General features: G+C 43.1%; 1 protein-coding gene across 5 annotated transcripts in view; it reads right to left on the bottom strand.

The window, feature by feature from the left end:
* The window catches only part of plpp1a (phospholipid phosphatase 1a), a 195,066-nt gene that overhangs the window by 20,531 nt on the left and 149,069 nt on the right, over positions 1–25,466 (bottom strand). For all 5 annotated transcript variants that reach the window (XM_028802612.2, XM_028802613.2, XM_028802614.2 and 2 more), the window contains exon 4: positions 6,129–6,186. In XM_028802612.2, the coding sequence (XP_028658445.1) occupies positions 6,129–6,186 (58 nt within the window). The remainder of the gene's footprint in view (positions 1–6,128; positions 6,187–25,466) is intronic.

Genomic DNA, 25,466 nt, shown 5'->3' with positions numbered 1-25,466 from the left:
CATTTAGGACCCTACTGCAGTTTGCTGCTTCACGCTTATGTCAAAGTAGATTTTTGATTGTCACTGCAACAAAGACAAAATATCAAAGTAGGCTAAACATGTCACCTACGTTAAGGCCATCTTTAAGAGAGCTGTGTTGTACGGTGCCAGCACAGCCTTCTCAATTACATTTATCATGCTGAAAATAATGAAGCACTTTTTATTATTGCATCTTTTTATATAAATATTTACTGTACATCGGGGTGCTCAGCGCCAGTCCTGGAGGGCCGCAGTGGCTGCAGGTTTATAGAAGCCAGTCCTCCCCAGTAACAGATCGTATTTAATTTCATGTTTTTTTAGTGTTGTCACTCTGCCATCTCCGTTCATTTTTAAATCACAGTTTGGTTTTTCTTTCTAAGGACACAACGTGTCATCCAAGTGATCTGAAGCCTTAAACAGAGAAGTCATTTTCAGTTCTTCACTTTCTTTTCAGCTTCCTTCTGAGTTCTTAATTAAACCAAATAGTGAATGATGAATACAAACAAGATGGAGAACTGCTGGCCCCTTTGTCTTCTGCAGTTTATTGGGAATAAGGAGTCATTAAAACAATGAATACAGAACTAAAATAAGTAATTAAGTGTTCAAAATCTTAATCAAGGCAACTAAAATGAAGCAGAAAAAAAATGTCACTTGAGCAATAAGTGCTTCATCGGCAATAAATCATTAAACAACTGGGTTGGAACAAAAGTCTGCGGCCCACCAGGACCAACGCTGCTCACCCCTGCTGTTATATGCATGTTATAAACATTTTCTTGATGAACATATTTTCCCATAACTATTTTGTTATTTCCTTTTATTCTTTTACATTTTCAGAGGGAATCAGACTTTTTTTTTGTACAGGGCTCCAAAACCCCAAAGAGCTGAAATAACACTGGGCTTTTTTTTTTTTTCTCCCCTTGTCTCTTTAGGGAGACAAAGCGGGGGGCTCTCAAAAAAACAGGGCCTGTTAAAGGCCATCGAGGCATTCCTTGTGTGATTCTGGGCCATACAAGAAATAAATTGCTGTTGTTTTTGGTCTAAAGTATGGCTGCGGTGTTTTACCATAATCAGGCAGAATGAAAACTGGGAGCACATGTGTTTAACATCTAGAATTACAGCCCTGCTTAAACACGAAACCGTATGCCAGTGTTGGGATCAGCTGTAAAGTCAGATTAACACGCGTGGGATTCACTTACAGCCACAGTAATCATCAAGGAACCAAAACACTCAAAGTGTCGCAACGTCCCACCACCACTTGTCTGCCGATGAAAACCTCTGACCACCCACAGACCTAATTCTGACATTCTCTTTCAACATTCAAATCTTTTCCAGTAAGTTAAAACATGCAGATTTAAATATGTTGAGCTCATAAAATTATGCTTTGGAAAAATGAAAAATTTTAAACTAGCAACATTTTTTACATTTTCAAGGTTAAGAATGCCTACTGGAGTCCACTAGATAATGTTGTATTAGTCAGGCCTGGAATTTAAGCTTGGGTTTCCTCTGGGCATGGGTTCTCCCCGTGTCTGCGTGGGTTTCCTCCGGGCGCTCCGGTTTTCCTCCCACAGTCCAAAGACATGCAGGTTAGGTGGATTGGCGATTCTAAATTGGCCCTAGTGTGTGCTTGGTGTGTGGGTGTGTGTCCTGCGGTGGGTTGGCACCCTGCCCGGGATTGGTTTCTGCCTTGTGCCCTGTGTTGGCTGGGATTGGCTCCAGCAGACCCCCGTGACCCTGTGTTCGGATTCAGCGGGTTGGAAAATGGATGGATGGATGGAATTTAAGCTGACCCCAGGTCTTCCACGACTAATCTTGATATTGACCATCTGAGAAAGGCAGATGTTTGATTCTTGAACAGAAGCTAAGATATCAGAAGTACCAACCTTTGAGAGCAGGGCTTTCATTTAGATACGATCAGTGTGTGCGTCCAGCCTCTCAGAGCAATCTGATTGGTCAGCTTGTCTTTGGTGTGATTGGTCAGTTTGGCATTGGTGATGCGTTTGACAGAGGAGGTGCGAGTGTGACACACGTGATGAAGAGTAAAGGCATAGGAGGAAAGTTTAAAGATAGAAAGTATAAAACCGGACAGGAGTCGAGAAAGGCACCTCAAAAATAATGAGAGTCTGAGGAGCGGGCATTAACAGAGCTCACCCGACAGTGGGGCCGCCAGCAGGAGGTGTACTGAGAGAGTCGCCTTCAAAAGGTGCCTTAAAAATAATGGCGGGGTCTGAGAATCAGGCTTTTTGGGAACGCACTTAAGAAAGGAAGTGCTAGTTAAGAGACGTTCAAACATACGCAAACCCAGAGGAAGGGTGCTGAAAGTCCGCGCAGAGCAAGAGATAGCAAATCATTTTTAATTATTCTATAACCCGTCTTCTCTTTATTCCACTAGTGTTACCGTCTGCTGACGTCTCTCTCTGTGTCAGACCCACCTTTTCTCCCAACATCACCACTACACTCCCCCCATCCACTGTGCAAATCCCATCCTCACTGCCTTAGTTCAAAGAAGTGCACTGTGGTGAACTGCCGGTGGTCAGCCATGAACGTGCAGCATCAGACTCTGAGGTGGTCTCTTTGTAGTGTGAGCTAAAGGAGTAGCTCCATTAGTCTGCTCTGCACAGACCGTTTCCTGAAACTATGAGTGGAGCCCTTCCCAGTGATGTCAGCCGCCCACCTCATCACTACACTGATCCACATCATAAATATAATCAATTCAATAAAAAATATTACCCATATTTTTAATATCAATATTAACTTGCTGCGGTGGGTTGGCACCCTGCCCAGGATTGGTTCCCTGCCTTGTGCCCTGTGTTGGCTGGGATTGGCTCCTGCAGACCCCCGTGACCCTGTGTTCGGATTCAGCGGGTTGGAAAATGGATGTATGGATGGATATTAACTTGCCACCTGTACTCTTCTCTTCTAACTTCCATTGTAATGGTTGCTACATATTTTATGTGCTGTGTCTGTTTCTGCCCCTTGTTCCCTTAGAATACATGTCCTAGGGATTGAGTATTTTTAAGGGTATCCATTTAAGGGGAACAGGGGACCAAACCAGCCTGAGGGTCCTTGTATAAACGCGCTGGTGTGTGTCATGAGAGGATGGACCGACTTCAAAAACAAAAGGAGGTGCGCATTTTGAAAAGGAGGGGCAATGGAGCTGGGAAAGAGGATTAGAAAGGGAGCGATCCATAAGGCACAAAACGCTCCGTATCTAGATTGGTTCAGGCGCACTCAAAAACGAGTGCTGGCTGACCAGGGGAGGATATCGGTGTGCACACTGCTGACGTTGATTTGTGACGTTTGCGTCTTCCATTGAGGAACGTTAACGCCATTACACCCGGGTGAGGCGGACATCGGTATCCAGGATGAGTCTGGTCTCCAAGCCGGTGAGAACGCTCCTTTATACTGTAGAGGGCAAACGTGACAGTGGTACATTTTACCAGTGCGCTGTACATAACAGCGAAATACCAGCCTGGTTGGATCCAAAGCCAAAAGGTACTGGGGAATGCGTATTGGGTGTATGTTTTATTTATATTTGTATATATCTACTGTATATATTATATATATAAAATCCTAAGTCTAAAAGTGCAACGATTTTATGTGACTTTTTATGTCATGTGTTTTGTCATGCTTTAAGTTGGTCTTATTTTAAAGACTACATATATGTGTTTGGTATCATTCTTTTCAGAATTTATCAAACTTTAATGTGATGTTGTTAGATTTTCAGATTCTTATTCCGTTTTTAAATTATAAACTAAAAAATATTAAGAACTTACGTCCTGTGAGACGAGCCTTTGTGCCAAGAGATTTGACCAGGCCCGGGGCTGGAAATAAAAGAAAGAGTAGGACAGCTGCTGTACAGGCTTTTAAATGTTCGAAACACCACGCGAGATGGAGATCACACGGCAGCAGCAATCCGGCAGCTGATCGAGCAAAGAGGAGGTAAAAAAAAAAAAAAAAAAAAACCATTTGTTTCCCACTGTATCACCGTTAAAGAAGGCGTTTTGGAGGAGCGACTGCGTCTTCTTGGGGTGCATTCAGCCCCCCTATTCACAACGCGAGCAGCAGAGATGTGAAATGGCTGACGTGTAGCGTAGGCCGGGTTTAGAGGTGGTTATGGAAGCAAGCAGGCGGCAAACCCCCTAGTATATGTATATACAGTATATGTATGTGCTGTGAATATTCTTGTGCTGTTGTAAGTAGTCCTATTTCTTTTATTGTTTCTCTCATTTCCTTTTCTACTTTGATGTTTTTCTGTGTAGTTCATTATAAAGGGCTGGTTCATGTGTACGGTCACATTAATTAGTATCCGTTTACTTGTTCAGTTTTCTTTTGTGTAGGATTTTCTAAAGGGGAATATGTTTATAGTTCTGTTTGGGTTTTCATAATATATACTCTGTTTGTTTAATCAACTTAATTGCTCTGGTGGTTATTTTGCAGTTCATAAAGGCCACCTCCATTAAAGTTGATCACATTAGGGCTAAGGTTTCCGAACCTGATATAATTATAGTCTCTTACTAAGAGTAGGAGGTTCTCGTGTGTGCCGGGCTCCTCATATTGTGTTTGGATGAACTCGCTACACCCTCACCTCATGCTTATATCCCGTCATAAAGTCATATACATTTAGAAATGCATTTAGACATACTGTACATCAAAAGCCTAACATTTATTATTTATTGCTGGAAAGATTAAGTTGTGTGTTGAAGGGAAGGAAAGGGTGGAAGCAGGTGGGACAATCCAAAGTGCCCGGGCTGCTGAAGCAAGGAGTAGTTTGTAGTCATCTTCCTTGAATGTGTGGTGTGACACTGATGTAGATTTACCTTCAGAATTAACAACAAACACGATGTTCTGTGGCTAAGGATCTGCGCTGGTATCTGGAAGGTTGTCTGTTTAAATCCTGTTACTGCCAGAATGGCTCCTAATCCATTGGGCCGTTGAGCAAGGCCCTTAACCTGAACACTGCTCCACTGTACTATGGCTGACTCTGTGCTCTGACCCCCAAAGGTCACACAAAAAGACAATTTGCCATCAGGGATTAACAAAACATATCATCAATTGGATATTTTCAAGAAAGTTGCAGCATCTGCTACTCATGCTATATGTTGAATGAGAATCAGCGGTCATGGCAATAGTGAGATGTGACCCAGATTAGGACCCCTATAGGCCCCCAGGGTGTCACAACTCAAGAAAGGCCAACCTCACCTCACCTCACCTCACCACCCCTTCAGGCACAAGCATATCCTCTATGACCATCACACATATATGAAACGAGTAGAGAGGGGGTCTCCTTAAAAGGTTCGAGCGCGTGATTACTAAGGGTTTGGGACCCCGCGGAGATTCGAGCATGCAGCTGTTCGAACATCGAGTGTCCCCTCGGAGATTTGAGCATGCTGAAATATTAAGATTGCTACAAAGACCCCACACTGAGTGTCGAGTGTGCTAGGAAGAGCATGAGGTGCTACTGAAACGCAACGTCGGCATTTCTTTTTTCTCACATATGCAAAGACCCCTCAGGAACCAGGGCCCCAGAATGCCCATTCATGTCACTACGATAGTAGATCCAGCCATGACTCTTATCATATAGGGAAATATCTACGCTAACTATGCATGATGTTTTATGATGCACAGGAATGTGATGTGGACAATGAAAAAATATCAAGAGCAGATTAGGAGAGCACTGGCATGAAAATAACCGGCTTAAGGAGATGAGCGCCTCTTAAGGAAGAAGAGACCACTAAGCCGAGAGAACAGATTGATGGGAGGTGACAAGCCGTGTGGATCTGAAGGACAAGGGGAGAGAATTACTGTGAAAAAAAAATGGGTGCTGTCAGAGACAATAAAGAAGACAGAGGTGACGAAGAATGACATGAATGGAGTGGGTCTCACCCCACAGATGCCCAAACCTGAGAATGGCCACTAAAATGGTGGTTGTAATTTTGCTCTTCTGCACCAGGCTGCTTTGATGTAGAAAGTTTTCATGTTTCTACCAAAGATGCAGTTAAACCTAATACGTTATTCTTAATTCCTAAACAAGCACGAGATATAAAATAAATTTGCTGCATCATGTGGACATTTCATACAGAACACATAAAGGAGATGATGGTAATACTCACTGCTAAAAACAGCATGCAGTACATCGAGAATGAGGAGTGTCCGGAGTAGAAGGACAGCCTGAAAAAGACAAACAGAGAAAGAACAAAGTTAAAGGGGTCCACACCAGCACACTGAAGTCTGGTAATTCTTGTGTTGCCTGCCCTACGATTGCCCCGAGGGTCTCTGTAGCGCCAATTTGCATTGCCACAGGTATTTTGCCATATCAGATCTTAGTGTGGGGTGGCACAGCTGTGAGAGACTGGGTTTGGCTTTTACAAGGGTGCTCTCTTCTTTTCTGAGAATCAGGGGATAACCTTTTTTTTCTTTTTTTGTTTAAGGATTATTAACCAATTTATTTAATTATTTATAAGAAGAAGATTAAGATTTGATCTCTGGCTTGTTACTATCAATCTTAAATAATTTTTAAAATTGAAGATATGTTGCTTTCATCGCAGATGCAGTCCCTTGTGGCCAGCCTGCATCAACTGCCCCTTTGGATGAGCTGGGAACCTGAAAGTTGTCAAAGGGTGAGCAAAGAGGATCAGAAGAATTTGATGGCCACCCACATCTAGAACAACGGAGAATGTAAGAGACTCTGACAGCGTAAAGTAGCATACATCAAATGTTTCCCGTATCCTGATGGTACTGTGATCACTGCAGGAGCAGATCATCCGAAGACAGAATGAATACGTAACAAGGATAAAAGTAAGAACTGACCTGTCTTTATAAACATGGATGGTCTGATCGCTTTTAAATAAGTTGGATGAACTTTAAAAGATCATGAGCAGCCACGACGAGTTCAGGTATTGTGGCCTTTGTTCATTGCAGAGAACCAGTTTAAACTTCTCATTTCAGACGCTAGTTTAATGTTGGATGGTTTTCAACTGATACGATCAGATGGAGAGGAAAAGGCAGGACGGGACTAGAAATGAGGGAATGGGCAACGGTGAAAAAGTGAGCAATTATGGTTAAAACTAAAATGTGCTACCTAGTCACTGAAACAGCTGATTGAATTCATCCAAGATCCTGCCTGGGGAGATACGTTTCATCATCCTGATTCATGTTTTCTTGTGCCGGAATGTTTAATGTTTAAGCATTAATTAAAAGGGTTAATGTTTACTTGGGTCGGAACTTACGAGTTCAACTGGAACGTCCCTACAAGTCGGATTTCCAACTTGGAGACTCAGGGCTGGTCTGTCCGACTTCAGATCATGACATTAATCCAAAATGGAGACAAACACTGTAAACTTTAGTGACAGCTGTAGTAAAATACAGTTTATTAGCATTTCTGTCTATTTGTGTCTAATTAAATCAGTCGTACACACAGTATTCTCCAACTGTGGACGTGTTGCTGCAGTGTTTAGATACACAAAATACCTCATGTGTTGTTATCAACTGCTGTTTATTCCGATGGAGCAAGCATAACAAACGTTTTCCTGGACGCATCCATTTTGCTTTTTCAAATACGTCACTGGAAAGCAATTTACTAGGGAATGACGTCATTCCCAGCTCCGACATCCGACTTCTGAGGCTCAACTCAGCAACAGAAAAGATTCACTCTGTACTAATATTCTAATGATTGAATCATTCTGACCCTAGAATGCTGTTGACTTAACCAGGGGGACACTGAAATGAATAAACTTCAGTTAGCATATTGGATTTGTGGACACAATAAACTGGAGTGGCACTATTTGAATGTCAATGCCTTTAAATGTAAAGCTGCAGTAGAACTGAGCAGATCTGACCTGCCGCTCTCCTGTCTACAAGCCTGTGATTGGCAGCAGCTGCTCTCTTATTCAAGCTCTTATGTGTGTTTTATTTTTGATTTGATATACTTTGTTAATCCCTGAGGGGAAATTGTCTTTTTGTATGACCTTTGCGGGTCAGAGTGCAGCATCACTTTAGCAATTTTCAGGTTGAGGGGTTTGCTCAAAGGCCCAACGGATTGGGATCCCTTCTGGCAATAATGAGGATTTCAACCTTCCAGATGCCAGTGCAGATCCTTAGCTGGTGGGTGGGGGGGGTTGTTGTTTGTTTGTTATATTTATTTACATATTTTATTTATGTAAATAAATAAACAGTGTGGTTTTCGTCCTGGTCGCAGAACAGTGGACCAGCTCTACACCCTTAGCAGAGTCCTGGAGGGTGCATGGGAGTTTGCCCAACCAGTCTACATGTGTTTTGTGGACTTGGAAAAGGCGTTCGACCGTGTCCCTCGGGGAATCCTGTGGGGGGTGCTCCGGGAGTATGGGGTACCGGCCCCCGATAAGGGCTGTTCGGTCCCTGTACGATCGGTGCCAGAGCTTGGTCCGCATTGCCGGCAGTAAGTCGAACCCGTTTCCAGTGAGAGTTGGACTCCGCCAGGGCTGCCCTTTGTCACCGATTCTGTTCATAACTTTTATGGACAGAATTTCTAGGCGCAGCCAGGGCGTTGAGGGGGTCCGGTTTGGTGGGCTCAGGATTGGGTCACTGCTTTTTGCAGATGATGTTGTCCTGTTTGCTTCATCAGGCCGTGATCTTCAGCTCTCTCTGGATCGGTTTGCAGCCGAGTGTGAAGCGGCTGGGATGAGAATCAGCACCTCCAAATCCGAGACCATGGTCCTCAGCCGGAAAAGGGTGGAGTGCCCTCTCAGGGTTGGTAGCCAGATCCTGCCCCAAGTGGAGGAGTTCAAGTATCTCGGGGTCTTGTTCATGAGTGAGGGAAGAATGGAGCGTGAGATCGACAGGCGGATCGGTGCGGCATCCGCAGTAATGCGGGTGCTGCATCGGTCAGTCGTGGTGAAAAAGGAGCTGAGCCGCAAGGCGAAGCTCTCAATTTACCAGTCGATCTATGTTCCTACCCTCACCTATGGTCATGAGCTATGGTAGTGACCGAAAGAACGAGATCGCGAATACAAGCGGCTGAAATGAGTTTCCTCCGCAGGGTGTCTGGGCTTTCCCTTAAAGATAGGGTGAGAAGCTCAGTCATCCGGGAGGGGCTCAGAGTAGAGCCGCTGCTCCTCCGCATCGAGAGGAGTCAGATGAGGTGGCTCGGGCATCTGATCAGGATGCCTCCTGGACGCCTCCCTGGTGAGGTGTTCCGGGCACGTCTAACCGGGAGGAGGCCCCGGGGAAGACCCAGGACACGCTGGAGGGACTATGTCTCTCGGCTGGCCTGGGAACGCCTTGGGATTCTCCCGGAAGAGCTAGAAGAAGTGGCCGGGGAGAGGGAAGTCTGGGCATCTCTGCTCGGGCTGCTGCCCCTGCGACCCGACCTCGGATAAGCGGGAGACAATGGATGGATGGATATTTTATTTAACGAGCCTCTGTAAAGTAAGCATTTCAATAAACATTGTAGTTTATGTGTGATGATTACCGTATATACTCACGTATAAGTCGGGTCTTGAAACCCGAAAAATCAATCATAAAATCAGACCCTGACTTGTACGCTCGTTCAAAAATGCAGCCCTTAATTAATTTTTTTTTTCATCTTCTTGCCTCCTCCAATCTCACATCAGTTTCTCCGGCGCATCAAGTTTTGTTGCAGCAGCGCAGTTACCAATTTCTTTCGCCACTTCAACGACTTTTAATTTAAAACCAGCTTCATATTTTCTTCTGATCGGACACTCTGTCGTAGATAAGGGATGCTCTTACGATAAAGGTGTTATGAGGGTGTGAGATACACAAAACACAGCAAACGTCACTTCAGAATAGTTTGGGTATTACCGTGTGGTCACGTAGGCACTAATAGAGACAGAGGGGTAGGTTAGAAGCACACGCTGATACAGCGCATTGCCGCACCGACATAGAGGAAAAAAGGCCGTGTGCTCAGTGGTTACTCTCTCAGGTGGGCGTTAGCATATCATAATCTCTTGGACCAATAGCGTGAGTTTCAGCATTCGACTTATACGACCGACATTATAAAACACCATCCCGACTTATTCTCAGGAGAACTTATGCACGAGTATATACAGTAATTTAATTTGGCTGCAAATCCTGCCTATGCCTATGTGGAATCCCCCCATTGTCTGTGTAGGTCTTCTCTACTGCAAGCAATGGAGTGGCACCCCCTCCGTGTGATGCTGGTGTCTGCCTTTCGTTCAATTATTCCTGAAAAGACTCTGTCTTCCCAGCACCCTGAAATTGACATAACGGGTGAAGACGATGTTCACCTCACAGATCACAGTACCTCATTATGTTTATCAAACGGTTTTCAAAGATCATATTTTCACACCAGAACAGCACATTTAGGACTTTATCCTCTAGAATGCCCGATAAAGGACAACACAGCTCATGTGCTTTCAATAAATCCACAGAGTTCTGACGCATACCCCTCACCACTGCATGCCTGCCAGCTCTCGCCTCTCCTGAGAGGCCAAAGGTTACCTGTGTCCATGTGCTTTTTGTTAGCCTGGGTATGTGCAATATAGTTTGTGAAACAAGAGATGAGAACACTGAAGGAGCCCCCCCAAACCCCCCATTATCTTATGAATCTTTTTATAGAACTGGTGGAGCCCTTATGGTAGATTTTTGTGGCTGAGCTGATGTTTTAGCATTGGGCTCTGTCTCAAAAATCTACAAACTCGGTCCATTTGGTTCCACATATCAGCACACTGACGTTTCTAGATGTACAGGCATGCTGTCCACATGAGACCTTGGAGAGCACACATGTAATCTGTACACATCCTGGGCACAGTCCTCTGACGAAATCACTAAACACTCTGGGGTATACTGCTCCAGCTGTACATTTCAGTCTAAAGGGTCTCTCATTTGGGTCTCACGATGTCTGAAGATGTGTCGCGTGGAGTCGTGAATTACAGTAGTACTGAATGAGGCAGGGACATGAATAGTTTGCAGAAAGCATTGTGATGGGTCACCATTTTCAAGGTCCAAGCCCCCCTCCACCCCAAACCCACTCCCTGCATGACAAACAGCAGCAATAGTCCAAGGGGATAACTATGACGATCGGTAAAGATTCTCCAAGTGGGACCAAAACATGGGACAAAGTTCAGCGGTGATCATCCACAGGGAAGTACACATTCCCAATGACAACTGGTGGAGATTCTCAGCCCACTTGGTGTTTTATTATACAGTAGGTCATTTTGTTTTTTGTTCTTTATTTCGCCTTATACAATTTCTTGTATTAGGAACTTGTTAGTTTTCGCATACCCCTTGGGGTCAGAGCGCAGGGTCAGCCATTGTACAGCACCACTGGAGCAATTACAGGTTAAGGGTCTTGCTCAAGGGCCCAGCAGAGTAGGATCTCTTTTTTGGCAGTGACGGGGATTCGAACCGGCAACCTTCTGGAAACGAGCACAGATCCTTAGCCTCAGAGCCACCACTCCGCCCTTGTAATAATACAGTTGTAATAAAAATACATGTTTTTGGGTAAATGATTGGTGGACTTGCCATGTGCAGTATGCTTCATGAGTCATGTGAGTTTTTTCCATGGGCACTTTTAATGTTGGTTGCTGTTGTCCATCATTTGCTACCACAGATGCCAGTTAGATCTTATAACTTACCTCTGTTTTGAATGAGAACTTGAGATTAAAAATGTTTCCTTGATCATCAGTACAAATTATATGGGATAAGCAACATATAAAAAATCTATCATTTTTAGGTGAGAGTATTCCTTTAAAAAGAAAATAGGAGAAAATTAAATACGGTTGTTGGGTAGGATGAAAATCAGCAGTTACGCTGGACCACCAAGACTGAAATTGGGAAGCACTGTTCTAAATAGTTTAGAACAGTTAACTAGTTATTTTATAAAATGTCCCATTTTGCGATTTAACTGGTTTGAAACAGGAAGCTTATTGTATGAGCATCCAGCCAAACCTAACCATTCATTCCTTTTCAAACCTGCTTTATTAAGATTTATGGCTCCAACGAGGACTTGTAGCCTACAGATTACTGCCTTGTGGTAGCCCCTCGCCTTTGCTACCCTATGCAAGATTAAAAGTACGATTTTTCAAACCATAAACAACTTTTGGGTCAGAAATATAAATAAATATATACAGGAGATGTCTGAGAAGTAGAGACTTTGATTTATATCCTACTGCAATTGTACTTGTTTTTTTTATACTAACCAAATGCACACGCTGGAGCTGATCCGTCACGGTGGCCATTTCCTTTTCGCTAATTAACGAGGTTTTGCTATCCGCTTGACAGAAAGAAATAACAAGTCGATACCTACAGGCACTAGGCTGGAGCATCTGGACAGTTTCACTTTTTAAAAATGGCCGTTACCTTTAACTCTGCTATCACGAAGGTCTTCTGGTCAAATCCTCAGATGCCAGGCCTTCAGCCACATTGTCTCTAGATGGGCGCTCATGGGGCACAACTCCAGCCCCGCAGAGTAGTCATGTACTGCAGCTCTCGACCAGCTAAATTCAAACCAGACAGCTATGGAGCTCTTCTAAATATCAGATGAAATGAATCGCATTGGCAGATGTTTCTGCTTAGTGATGCAAAACGTATTAATAGGAAAATAAAGTGCAGTTATTTATAAAGGGCTGCACACAATCATGCAGATGGGTGATAAACAAGCCAAAAGTAAATAAATGGAACAGGCAGAGGACCCCGGGAGGGGGACCTCATCCACATCAGTGTTTACCCAGGGGGCAGTTCTTTCATTTTAACAGTTCGCACGCCTTCTGGTGTGGCCAGTTTTTAATTATTGTATTCTCTTTTAACTTTTATTGACTGAAAATTCGGAGTAACAATTTCATTGCACTTGTGACATAAGGCAAATTAAGTTGAAAGTGGTGTTAACTTTATTAGGGGGACTCAAAAACAGCTGTTTTCAAATAAAAAGCTCATCTCCCTTTATTTAAACACTTAGGGGATTAAGTTCAATTCCATTTGTTATATTCTTGTTAGGAATATTTGCACTTCCAAGGTCAGCTCACTTTACAGATACAAGAAACACAGAGTGGCTTTAAGTCGGAATGCCAACTGCCCTCAGTCCAAGTTATCTTTAAGTTATGAATATTCCTAAATTTGATAAGGTGACAATGACAAACCAATAAAAATAAAGAACACTATAAATGTTTAGACGAATGTGCATACAAAAGATAAGTGTTACTTATGCACATCCAAACTGTCCTTGGCATCCCAAAATCCGCTTTTATGCAGGAATGCTAATCCAAAGGCTTTGGGCCGGAATATGAAGGCTTTGATCAAAGTCGCTCAAAGCAAAACACAGATTGGGAATGAGATATGGGGGCTGCGTGGAAAGCTGGAAAGGAATCCGCGCCGTTGATCGGACTGGGAGAAAAAAAACGTGAGAGCCTGGGGTTAGGCGAGTGCAGAAGTGGCCGTCGGCTCATTGATTATTCAGAATAAATAAAAATAAAATAAAAAGATTAATGTGTGTGAAGTGTGATAGCGAGTAGGGGTTAAGGCACAGACTGACAACAGGCCTCTGACTTTTGAATTATGGAAACATCTGTCACCCCTTCCACTGCTATTTGCACTTGGATGTTCTTTTCCATTGTGGACTACTCACAGGGCCCCAACCAACCTCCATTGTGTGATGGTTTGTACCCATTCTATTGCTTTTAAACATCTCTGCGGCCCAGGTTTTGATGCTATGTACCACCCTAACTGTCACACTTTGACACTCCCCACGTTCGGGTGTGTCATTTTGTCTACCTCAGGTATTGGGCTATTTTTTGGGGTAAATTCACTATTTTTAAGCTTTCCTTTGGCTATAAATGCTTTAAGGAAATGACAACCCTGGCCAAGGTGGCATCTTTTGACCAGTCTTCAGGCTCACATATGCTTCTTTATTGTGGAGCTGGTGGAGCAGAGAGAAGAGTTCAAAGTTTGTTCACATGCAGTGGCAGTGCTTGGTTATTTTGTGCCCTAAGCCAAGCGGATTAGTGTGACTGTTCGGTGGGTAACCCGTACGGCTCGGCCCCCTCTCCCCACATCCCCTATGATCTGCGCCTTAATGGTGGAGCCGGCCCTGTATATATTATTGAGGACAGTTTACTTCTGAATTGTACTTATTTCTGGGTGGAAGTTGTAGCAGTGCTACTTTATAAGAACTGCATCTCCCAGCAGTCCTTGCAGGGGCTGCTGGGGTCAAAGGTGGTCAAAGGAGGGCAGAGGGCAAAAGGAAAAAAAAAGTTTGTTTTGTTTGGGTGCGGTGCGTGTTGCGTTTATCTGTCGTTGCTGTTATTGGAACTTTAATTAATCTTTGTGTCCTGGACTGTATTCGTTCGTTGGGGTCTGGATTGTCTGTCTACCTGTGCACTGAGAACTGTGTTGGATTCATTGGTTTTCCGGAAGAGTGGAGCGCTCCTGAATCAACCATCTGATTTCATCCTCATCATCAGTAACTACCGGTAGGACTGTATTGTTCCTTCACCCTTTCAACATATAGATCGCTGGACTTAACTTTGTCACTTTTCATCTTCATCTGGTTTGGTTTACATGGACTTTGCTGTGTGGTGTTAGTGTTTATATGTAATATCGCCGAAGGGGTCAGGGGTGGTATTACTGTTTTCATTAATTATTTTTGGGTCATTATATTTGTAATTGTTTGCCGTTCCCAGTGTGCTTTATTGTCTCTGTTGTGAGTGTGTGTGGGTCGATCCAAGGCTGGGGACGTTCCTGGGATCTCCTCTATTAAAATAAATAAATCACCATCATCTTTGACGGTGTGAATCTTAGCGGCCCCTGACCGCTACAACGTACTCTGTGGTTGTGGGTGCTCATTTTTCATTATTGTCTTTGTCTACACTTTTTGTTTTTGTCCTTCATGAATTGTTTATCTTTTTGTTGGATTTTTCTCATCACTTTGTGCTTTGAAGTCATGTAATTATTTTTCTTATTTTTGTTAATGTCCTTGCGTTGAACTGCAGGACTTTACTGTAAAAAGGTGTTGGCACCTCTGGACTAAACCAGAACTCTTTTTGTTTTTGTGACCAGTCGTTGCACACAATTCTCCCATTACCTAGTCGTTCGGTTACGGCTCCAGTTACCCCGAGTCTGAGACTGTGCACCACACAAACCACCACAGTATGAAAAGATAAAACAATTCCAATTATCAAGAGTTTTATTCAGGGTTGCTTGTCATCTCCCTGGAAAGAGTGTTAGAAAATGAAATGAAAAATGTGGCGTAGATGAGGCTGACTCTTTGCATTAGTTTTTAATTCCAAACACATTTGGTGTCCTATTTTAGGTCTCATTTTGTAATGAACATATGCCATTTTTTTATTAAATTTATCAATTTGTGTAACGTATAAACCTTCTCCACATGTCTGCACATTTTCTGGCAGTACTTTTCCCTGCTGTTTGAAAAGAGAAGTACAATCAAACCACAAATAAAGATCATCCGTGTCAAATTAGTTCAAGAACTGCACATTGCTTCAAGGCACACTCGTATGCCAGAAGAAGCCCACCCTTGAGACCCAGCAGTGGCCTGACCGAAGGACATGGTTTAAGTAATGTATTTGAATAACAAACATCATCTCCATCAGAGCCAACAGGACAGAGCAGATCTGGTTTGTGGTAGGGCAGCGCGGTCCTTAGCGTTGTTGCTTCACAATTCGTACAACTAGCTGGTCTCCTTTTGTCCATTTTACCTTTTTTTTTTTTAATCAACTAAAGGTACAACACAAGGCCTCGAAACCGTATTAACATGGCCGTCCAGTATGTGTGAGCGCTGAATGAAGACTTGTCTGGGTTTGCTTTCTTACTGGAGAAGCTCCGGTCCACTTAACAACACCAAGTTGAGTCAGCAAACAAATGGATCATTTAAAAATGTCCTTCAGAATGTTTTGGGACAAAGACACGTTTTTTTCTTGATTCCCCCTTTGCACAACAGTTTAAAATTACAAATCAAACAATTCAGACATTGGGACTGAAGTGCAGACTTTACTTTAAGGGTATTTTGTAGAACTGGCAACACTTTTTGTACAGGGTCCCCCCCATTTCAGGGCACCATAATGTTTGGGACACAGCAATGGCAGGTCTGTTAAAGCCATCATATTTAGGACTTTGTCACACATTCCTGCATGCAGTGTCTGCTTGATTCATAGACATCACCAGGTGCTGAGGATCTTCTCTGGTGATGCTCTACCAGGTCTCTAATGCAGCCATCTTCAGCTCCTGCTTGTTTTGGGGGGCTTGTCCCCTTAAGTTTTCTCTTCGGCATGTGGACGGCCTGCTCAGTTGGATTTAAATTGGGTGACTGGCTTGGTGATTCAAGAATTTTCCATCTTTTGGCTTCGAAGAACTCCCTTAACAGTATGTTTGGGACCATTACCTTCCTTGTTGTAGGATGAAGCACCGCTTACTGAGACTGGAGTTATTTACTAGGACTTGAACAGATCAGATGTTTCTATACACCTCAGAATTTATTGTGCCACTGCCGTCAGCAGTTCCATCATCAATGAAGATAAGTGTGCCAGTATCTGTGGCAGCCATACATGCCCAAGATAAGGTGGCCTGCTTTGGATCTTGGGCAGTTCCTTCTCATCTCCACACTTGCCATCACTCTGATGGAGGTTCATCTTTGTCTCGTCTGTCCACAAGACCTTTTTCCAGAGTTCTGCAGGATCTGTGAAATCCTTTTTCATGAATTGCAATCTGGCCGTCCTGTTTTTGTGGCAAACTAGTAGTTTGCATCTTGCAGGGTGGCCTCCTCAATTCTGTTCATGAAGTCCTCTGACACATCCACATCTGCCACCTGAAGACTGTGTCTGATCTGTCGGACAGGCGTTTAGGGCTTTTACTTCACCAAGGTGAGGATTTTTCATTTATCACCAGTGGAGGTCTTCCTTGGCTCACCAGTCCCTTTGCGATTACTGAGCTCACTCACTGTGTTCTTTCTTCTTAATGATATTCCAGACAGTTGAGTTAGATAATCCTAAGGGTCTCTAACGTTTTTATTTTTGTTTATCAGCCTCATAATGGCTTCTTTGACTTTCATTGGCACAGCTCTTGTCCATCCATCCACCCATCCATTATCCACCCCCTATATCCTAAGTACAGGGTCACGGGAGTCTGCTGGAGCCAATCCCAGGCAGCACACTGTGCAAGGCAGGAAACAAACCCCAGGCAGGGCACACAAACACACACACACACACACACACACCAAGGACAATTTAGAATCGCCAATACATCTTCCCTGCATGTCTTTGGACTGTGGGAGGAAACCCACACAGACACGGGGAGAACATGCAAACTCCACGCAGGGAGGACCTGGGAAGCGAACCACAGGTCTCCTTACTACCACTGCACCACCGTGCCGCCCACAGCTCTCGTCTTCATGTCAATGACAATGACAACTACTGACTCCAAAGGGTAGAAGCAGGCTGAGGTATCTTATGAAGCACACCTGTGGAATCACAAACACCTAAGTAGCCAATTGTCCCAAACATTAAGGTGCACTGAAATGGGGGGACCATATAGATAAAGTGTTGTGACTGAAACATATGCAAATGCCCTCAGAGTAAAGTCTGCAATGTGCACTTTAATCATGGCTGAACTGCAGGATTTGTAATTTTAAACTGTGAAGCAGAGGGGTAAATCAAGGACAACTGTGTCTTTGTCCCAAACATTATGGAGGGCACTGTATGTGTTCTATCAAGTGCCTTGAATCTGTCAAAAATGCCTTAAAAAATGTGGATTGCAACCGAGGCCAAAAAAAGACAAATAAGAAAAAATGGCAGAAAATACATAAAAACTATTCTGTTCATTTTCTATCCTGTATATCCAGTTTAGAGTTGCTGGGAACGTTGGTCTCTTCCGGCAGTACTGGCTACTAACCAGACCCTAACCCTGGACTGGCAGTTATACCATTACAGGGCTCGTGCAGGCCACACTGACTCATACGGGTCCAGTTTGGAGTTGTCGGATTAATGGAAATTCCAGAATGCAAGTCTAAACAGTGCATGTCATACCGGCGACTCCGTTCTTATCACAAGATTAAGACTGAAAATTTACACTTCATTTAAAAAAAAAAAAAAGGCTTTTCAACTGTACTGCGATGGTTTGGCAGTTTGCTCACTCAGAAATTTCCCAGAAAAGCTGCGGTTTAAAAAATAAAACTGTTATCAAAGGCATGGAGCTCTCTGAAGGTTGGAAGTAAATTGCTTTTTATGAAGCACCTTTCACAAGAAGTCGATAACCTCCTAAAAGAAAAGAAGATCTGCTAAGGAGGTACTCAGTGACTTGAAATTGGTAGAGGGATTAAATACGATGAAATCTAACAAATCTCTAGGACCAGATAACCTTTATCTTCGAGCTCTTAGTGAGTACACATGCAAAATCTCTGGACACTGGATACATTCTTAAAGACTGGAGGCTAGCAAATGCTGTATTATCCCAGCACATAAAAAGGAATATCGAGCTAATCCAACTAATTTATAGGCCAGCAAGCTTAGTGTTCATCCATCCATTGTCAAACCCGCTGAATCCAAACACAGGGTCACAGGGGTCTGCTGGAGCCAATCCCAGCCAACACAGGGCACAAGGCAGGAACCAATCCTGGGCAGGGTGCCAACCCACCGCAAGACACACACAAACACACCAAGCACACACTAGGGCCAATTCAGAATCGCCAATCCACCTAACCTGCATGTCTTTGGACTGTGGGAGGAAACCGGAGCGCCCGGAGGAAACCTACGCAGACACGGGGAGAACATGCAAACTCCACACAGGGAAGCGAACCCGGGTCCCCAGGTCTCCCAACTGTGAGGCAGCAGCGCTACCCACTGCGCCACCCCGCTTAATGTTCATCACAGGCAAATTAAAAAGAATCAATTACTAAGTAAAAGCCAGAGCAGCACAGGCCTAGAACAAGAGTGTTAGCAAATACGCAACATGGGTTCTGACGAGGAAGGTTGTGATTCATTTTTACGCTGAACTTCTACAAGAAAGCAACAAAAGCATACAATCAGAGAGGTGCATTTGTTTGTATTAATCTTGATTTTCAGATAAGGTACCACGTGAAAGGTTAGTAATCAAACTAAACAAAGTGGGAATTCAGGGCCCAGACGGTAATTGGGTACAAAATTGGCTCAAACACAGCAAGCAAAGGGTTAAGGCGAAGGGAACTTTTTCAGAATTAAGTGACATTAAAAAATATGTCCCTCAGGGATCAGTGTTGGAGCCGCTGCTCTTTTTAACTCTTTCGGGGCGGATGTCGACTTTTGTCGAAATTCAGGGGTAGAGGACGTTAAACAGCCATACAAGGTGATAAAACTCGCCGTTATGTTTTAGTTCAACTCTCTTTGCTAGAAGGAAAGGTAGCTTTGTTGATTTGACCTCAATATCCTGCGCATGCATGAGTAGCGAAGAGCAAACAACCTCTAAAATGGCATCGACATCTGGTGAGAGACCAAAGCGAATGCACAAAGCAAAATACTCCATGGACGACATTTTGCACATTATCGCCAAATTGGACTCTGACTTGTCGGACTCTGATTTTGATGCAAGTGATCTGAAGATGGAGATTGAAAATTAAAGTGAGGGACCAGCTTCAGCTGATCGGTCCCCAGCTGTTCATGAAGCTGAACACGCTTGTATAGCTGATGCGCCTACGGCAATGTTCGCCTGGGAGAAGCGCCACTTACAATGACAAGAGGTACAAACCAGATTGTGTCGCACTGCCACAAGAAGACAGACCAGGCAGCTGGCCCGCCACGCATTCCTACCAGCCATCAAGCTGCCCCTACACAGCCACCAGAGACCCTGAACAGGCGTTGACTGCAGCTAAAGCAACAGACGTTTTACGTTGATTTACATGTGAAACCTTTGCTTTGTGTGCTTTTCAGAAAACGGAGTTGCTTGCAAAAAATATTCAGCCCTTAAAGAGTTAATATACATAAACAATCTGCACAAGAATATCATCAATAAGCTTATTAATCTGCAGATGATACCAAACAAGGTGGAAGGAGGATAATCCAGAATTAGCTAAATTGTTACAGAGGGATCTGGATAGCATACAAGCTGGGTAAACGGAATGGAATGTTAGTAAATGGAAAGGATTTCATATAACAAGTAAGAATGTCTGATGAGAATAATTAATGGTAGGTCAGAAACTTGAACGTTCACCTTATGGGAAGGACTCAGGAGTCACAGTGGACTCATCACTTTCCACACCCAAACAGGACATTCGGTTATAGAGCACAAGGCATGGAGTACAAGTTAAGAGCGGTTCTGCTCAAGTTATACAACGCACCAAAGAGGTCTCACCTGGAGTACTGTGCTCAGCTTTGGTCTCCAGAGAGAGTCGAGAACAGAAAGACGAGGCCGATTTCTGGACTGAGAGGGATGAGATATGAGGAGAGACTGAAGGAGTTGAATCTTTTCAGTTTAAACAAAGGGGGATTGAGAAGGGGCATGACTGAAGTGTTTAAAATGATGAAAGGAACTAGTAAAGTAGATCAAGGTTGTTACTTTAAAATAAATTCTACAACACGGACACAGGGACACGACATATTTTGCACAAATGTTATAAAGTTTACCTTCATGTAAAGAATCATTGACTGAGGGGAGTAAATTACCAAGCAGTGCAGAGGGGAGTAGGACTTTATGGGCCTTCACTACTCAACTTGAAGTTATTTTGTACAATCAGGTTGAATGGCCTGTTCTCTCCTGAATCTCTCCTTTCTGCCACCTAATCCATTTTCATGGGGTGGGTGGCCACTCTCTATTATTATGGTATTGGGTACAAAATAGGAACCACACATATAACCTGAAAGAATTGTCACTCATGCTTTATAATTCACATTTGCCCTTATTTGGTACCTAAAGTTCAATTAAGCATGTATGCACTGTCAATAACAAAATATAAAACCAGCTGAGCTCTTGCATCTACAGCATGGTTCTCAAATACTGGGCCACAGGCTGATACAGGTGGGGCATGACTTACTATTGTTTATAATGGTTATGGAGTGTGTCGATGCTCCATCGCTTACATTTGAATCTTGAAGGGGGACCACCCAATCCTTTGGTTTGTCATGAAGATCCTCACATGGGAAAAAGTGGGTTGTGACACCAGAAATGTTGAGGAACTTTGCTTTATAGAATCTTGGTCAGTCAGATCTTGCCTCAGCAGTATTGTTATGCTAATCCCTGACAGCGGACACTCATTTATATCAAGCTAATTGAGAGACACCAATTCAACTATTAGTGCACAAGAAAGGAAATTTGATTATATGACCAAGGGAGAACATGCTCACTGCACAGGAAATGAATCCAGCTATGGAGGAGCTATGAGGCAGCACCACTAAGCACCACACCAGTTGGACTTGTAACACTCCTGGTAGAATTTCTTCTGTCTGTAGATAATCTACTTAATCACACCAATCACCCTGCAGCACCAACTTTCACAACTGCTTATCTCATAAACTATCACAACATAAACATGCCACATGGACTTTTTTATATGAATTATTATTCTCTGTTACATGTCTCCATATTGTCCTGTCTGCTAGATGTCGCCTTCTTTATAAGGCCTTGGTTTGTTTAATTTCATTTTAACATGAAAAGGGACTTCTAAAAATGACAAGTTTGATTTGTGATGATAGGAAGTAGATATGATATTTAGGAAACACATTTGGTGATGTAATGCCAATATCAGCTACCCTGTTAATCTATCTGCTATACTGTATAATAAAACACTAAAGCTTGTGTGTCCAGTCCCTCTGAACAATCTGATTGGTCAGTTTAGCTTTAGTGATGCGACAAGTATGAGATGCTCAAGGAAGAGAAAACATCATGAGAGGCACGCTGAGAGACTTGCCTTCAAAGGCACTAGAAGTATAAAATCAGAGAGGATGCGAGAAAGGCGCCTTGTGAATAACATCTGGGTCAGAGAAGCAGGCTGTATGGGAACGCGCTCGAGAGAGGCAACGCCAGTTCAGAGATGTTCACACACACATGGCATGTGCAGGAGGCAGCAAATGTTTTAAAATTGTACTTTTACCAGTCATCTGACAGGTAGTGTGGCTAGTTGTATAATAAACTGATACATTTTTGAGCAAATTTTAGGTCCACTTTTGAAGGAAAAATGCAAAATGTTAAAGCAAACCCAAGCAATGTAAAAATAGTTTAGAATACCACCACATGAGTAATAAGCCCATATTTGAAAAAAGGGTCCCCATTAAGAAGGCATAAAAAGAAGACATGATTAAGATCCAGAAGTGGAAACAGATTTGAAAATGTTATGTCAATTAGAATTGGCAGTAAGAGATCAGATCTGTACTGTCCACAGCATAGTCTCATGAGGTAGTGCTGGGCGGTATACCAGTTCAAACTGAAAACCGTTTTTTATTTTTGTTATAATATGGATTTTTCTAATACTGCAACACCGGTTTAAACAGCCTAAACAACATTCGGAACGTGGTGCAGCGGGAAACTGTTTACGGGGGGACCTTTTTCACTGCTACACACACATGCAACGCAGTACATGCATTAGTGGAGGTATTGAGCGGTGAAAATGGACAGAGAACATTCTGAAACTGAAGCTGTAGAAGACGATAAAGTTGAACATGATGACACTGAAGAACTTTTGCCGAAAAAAGGAGCCATGTCTGTTGTCTGGAGATACAGTGGAACCTCGGGTCACAAATGTCTCTGAACACGTACAAATCGGGTTATGACCAAAAAGTTTGCCAAACTTTTGCATCTGTTCACGACCACACGCTTGGGTGACAAACAAGCCAGTTTCCCTTCCGGTTCATATGCGCCGGTGATTTCCGCACGTGTTCAGTCTCTCCCTGTACCTCTACAGTACATTGTTCTCGGTCAGACGTGCATCGCGCAGAGGGACTTTACCTCAAAACTGTAACCTCCTCTCCACCCAGCTTCCTGCTCACTTCCTTCATGCCAGAACTCGACTCATGCAAGGTTAGTTTGCTTGGTTGTTTATGGTTAGCTTTTATATAAATTACGGATTTTTCAAATGTTCATTTTTTTCCCTGTGCTTAAAACTCATTAAAAAAAAGTGTTTACAGAGAGCAGTTTTCTCAGTGTTCATCCATCCATCCATCCTCTTCCGCTTATCCGAGGTCGGGTCGCGGGGGCAGCAGCTTGAGCAGTGTTATTTTCTCAGTGTTATTCAATGTTTTTACATTTAGTTTACTATTACACTGTGCATTCTATGCTGTAATTAACTATTTTTGTGCTTAAAAATCTTTAAAAATATATATTTACATAAAGTTTGGATGGTCTGGAACGGATTAATTGTATTTACATACAATCCTATGGGGGAAATTACTTCGGGTCACGACCAAATCGGGTTGCGACCAGAGTTTTGGAACGAATTACTGTCATGACCCGAGGTTCCACTGTACTTTGGTTTTAAAAGGCTGGATGTGGACCAAACAACTATTTACTGCAAATGCTGTTGAGCTAAAGATGTCACCAGAGGTGGCAACACAAGCAATTTGCTGCACCAGCTTAGCCGCAAACATGCTTTGGAGTACCATGAATGTATGGAACTAAGATTGGCACCCTCCACGTCCTCAGGTAAAACTGAAAAAGCGAGAGGACACTCGAGTCAGACGTCACTTGTAGACACGTTTGCTAGAGGCACAGCTTACGAATAAAAAAGCAAGCGGTGATCAACACCATTACAATCCATTTAGCTAACGTGTCAGTGGACAGAGTTTGTTTAACATTAACAGAAAGTGTGGTTGCTTTACAAAAAATATTTACTATTTATTCCTTTTCTAAGACATGTTCAGTGCAATACAAATTTTTGACAAGCACCTCTGGATATTTTACTAAGTCTCAATGCCTCTTTGGATGGTTGAAAATATGTTGTCAAAATTTTAGTTTAAGTTGTTTGCAAACTTTGTTCAATAAAAAGGTTCTATATTTTGACTGCAACTGTCATGCAATGTGATTCCATCTCTTCATTAGTGCCACCCCCTTGAAAACTAGTAACTTTATGGGGCCATGCAAACCTGTATTAATACTTGTGTGCACATTAAAATGTTTCCCTGTACAATGTACAATTCCCATGACAGTGGAATAGGTTATTCTTAGCCAGTCTACTACAGTAATTGCAGTGGAAAATGTGGTTAACATCCACTCATCCATGGGGGGGAAAAAATACAGTGGAATACTGTGAAACAGGTATAATTTTGAAAAATACCGTGATATAGAATTTTGGTCATTCTGCCCAGCACTATCATGAGGCCTGACCTGATTTTCAAACGAGAGTACAAATCTGGGGACAACTTTTTAAAGTTTGTACTTAATAGCGGAGAAATCCACTACTGCTCCCACAGGGCTACTTCTAAAAACATCAGTACCCGATTTCTCCAGTCCACACACTTTAAACCACCACCGAGATTTCTGGGAGAGCAAAACATACTGAAGAAAGAAGTTGACGCAGAGAGAAAATAAAAATGCTAAAACTGCTGTTATCAATTCAGGAGCTCAGTAGCAGAAGGTAACTGAGGGTCAATGATTAATGTGTAATGGTCATCTGGAATACGTGTGTGTGTGTCACTGTGACTTTGCACCTTTCCCCATTCCTAATTATGGTGGCATGTCTTAATTTGTAAGTCCGGCCAATGGCACATGGAGAGGGGAGCACCTGGCTTGGAGGGCCCAACAGACTGTAATGGGAGGAGCCAACGGTATGTAAATGGGTGGCGGGTAAAGGGAGACAAGGAGCGCAGAGCCAAGAAAGAAGTGGGCGCCATAAAAGGAAAAGGCAAGAGGCAAAGAGATTGACACTCTGCATGGAAAACATCAGGTGAACCCAAGTTCATTTCAGGACAAATTATTTTCCCTTTCTGGTGAAGGTATTCGGGAGAGGACCTGACGGGCCAGCACAAGGGACAGTTGATCTGTACATTTAACGGAACAGAAGGTATGGTGCAGTGCATCACTCCCCACCACAGACTGAGATAGTCATCCCTAACAGAGAATATTTAAAGCTGGGGTCGCCAACTCCAGTCCTGGAGGACCACCGTGGCTGCAGGTTTTCATTCTAACCCTTTCCTTAATGAGTGACCTGTTTTTGCTGCTAATTAACTTCTTTTGAACTAATTTTAATTGATTTGCTTTTGAAGACTCGGACCCCTTTAATTGTTTCTTATTTCTTAATTAGCAGCCAAACAATAATAAGATACAAAATGAGCCAAAACAACTGGCGTCCATCATACAATATCTGAAAATAAAGACAGATGAAGGTCTCAGGAATGTCGATCTGCTTGGGTCCCTTAAACATTTGAACAGTGTGCTCTTAGAAAAGAGAAAATCACCAATTTCGGAAATGTCTGCTAATACACCACCAGAGCAGCAACAAGCCAAGAAACTGAAGAACGGGTTTAATTAACGACAAGAATCGGCACCTCATTAAGCAGCTGGCTAGAGCTGAGGCCCTGACTTAGTTGGTCTTC

Source organism: Erpetoichthys calabaricus, chromosome 5 (genome assembly GCF_900747795.2).
Source record: "Erpetoichthys calabaricus chromosome 5, fErpCal1.3, whole genome shotgun sequence".
In the NCBI taxonomy this organism is placed as follows: domain Eukaryota; kingdom Metazoa; phylum Chordata; class Cladistia; order Polypteriformes; family Polypteridae; genus Erpetoichthys; species Erpetoichthys calabaricus.
This window is presented reverse-complemented; position numbering and strand designations above follow the sequence as displayed.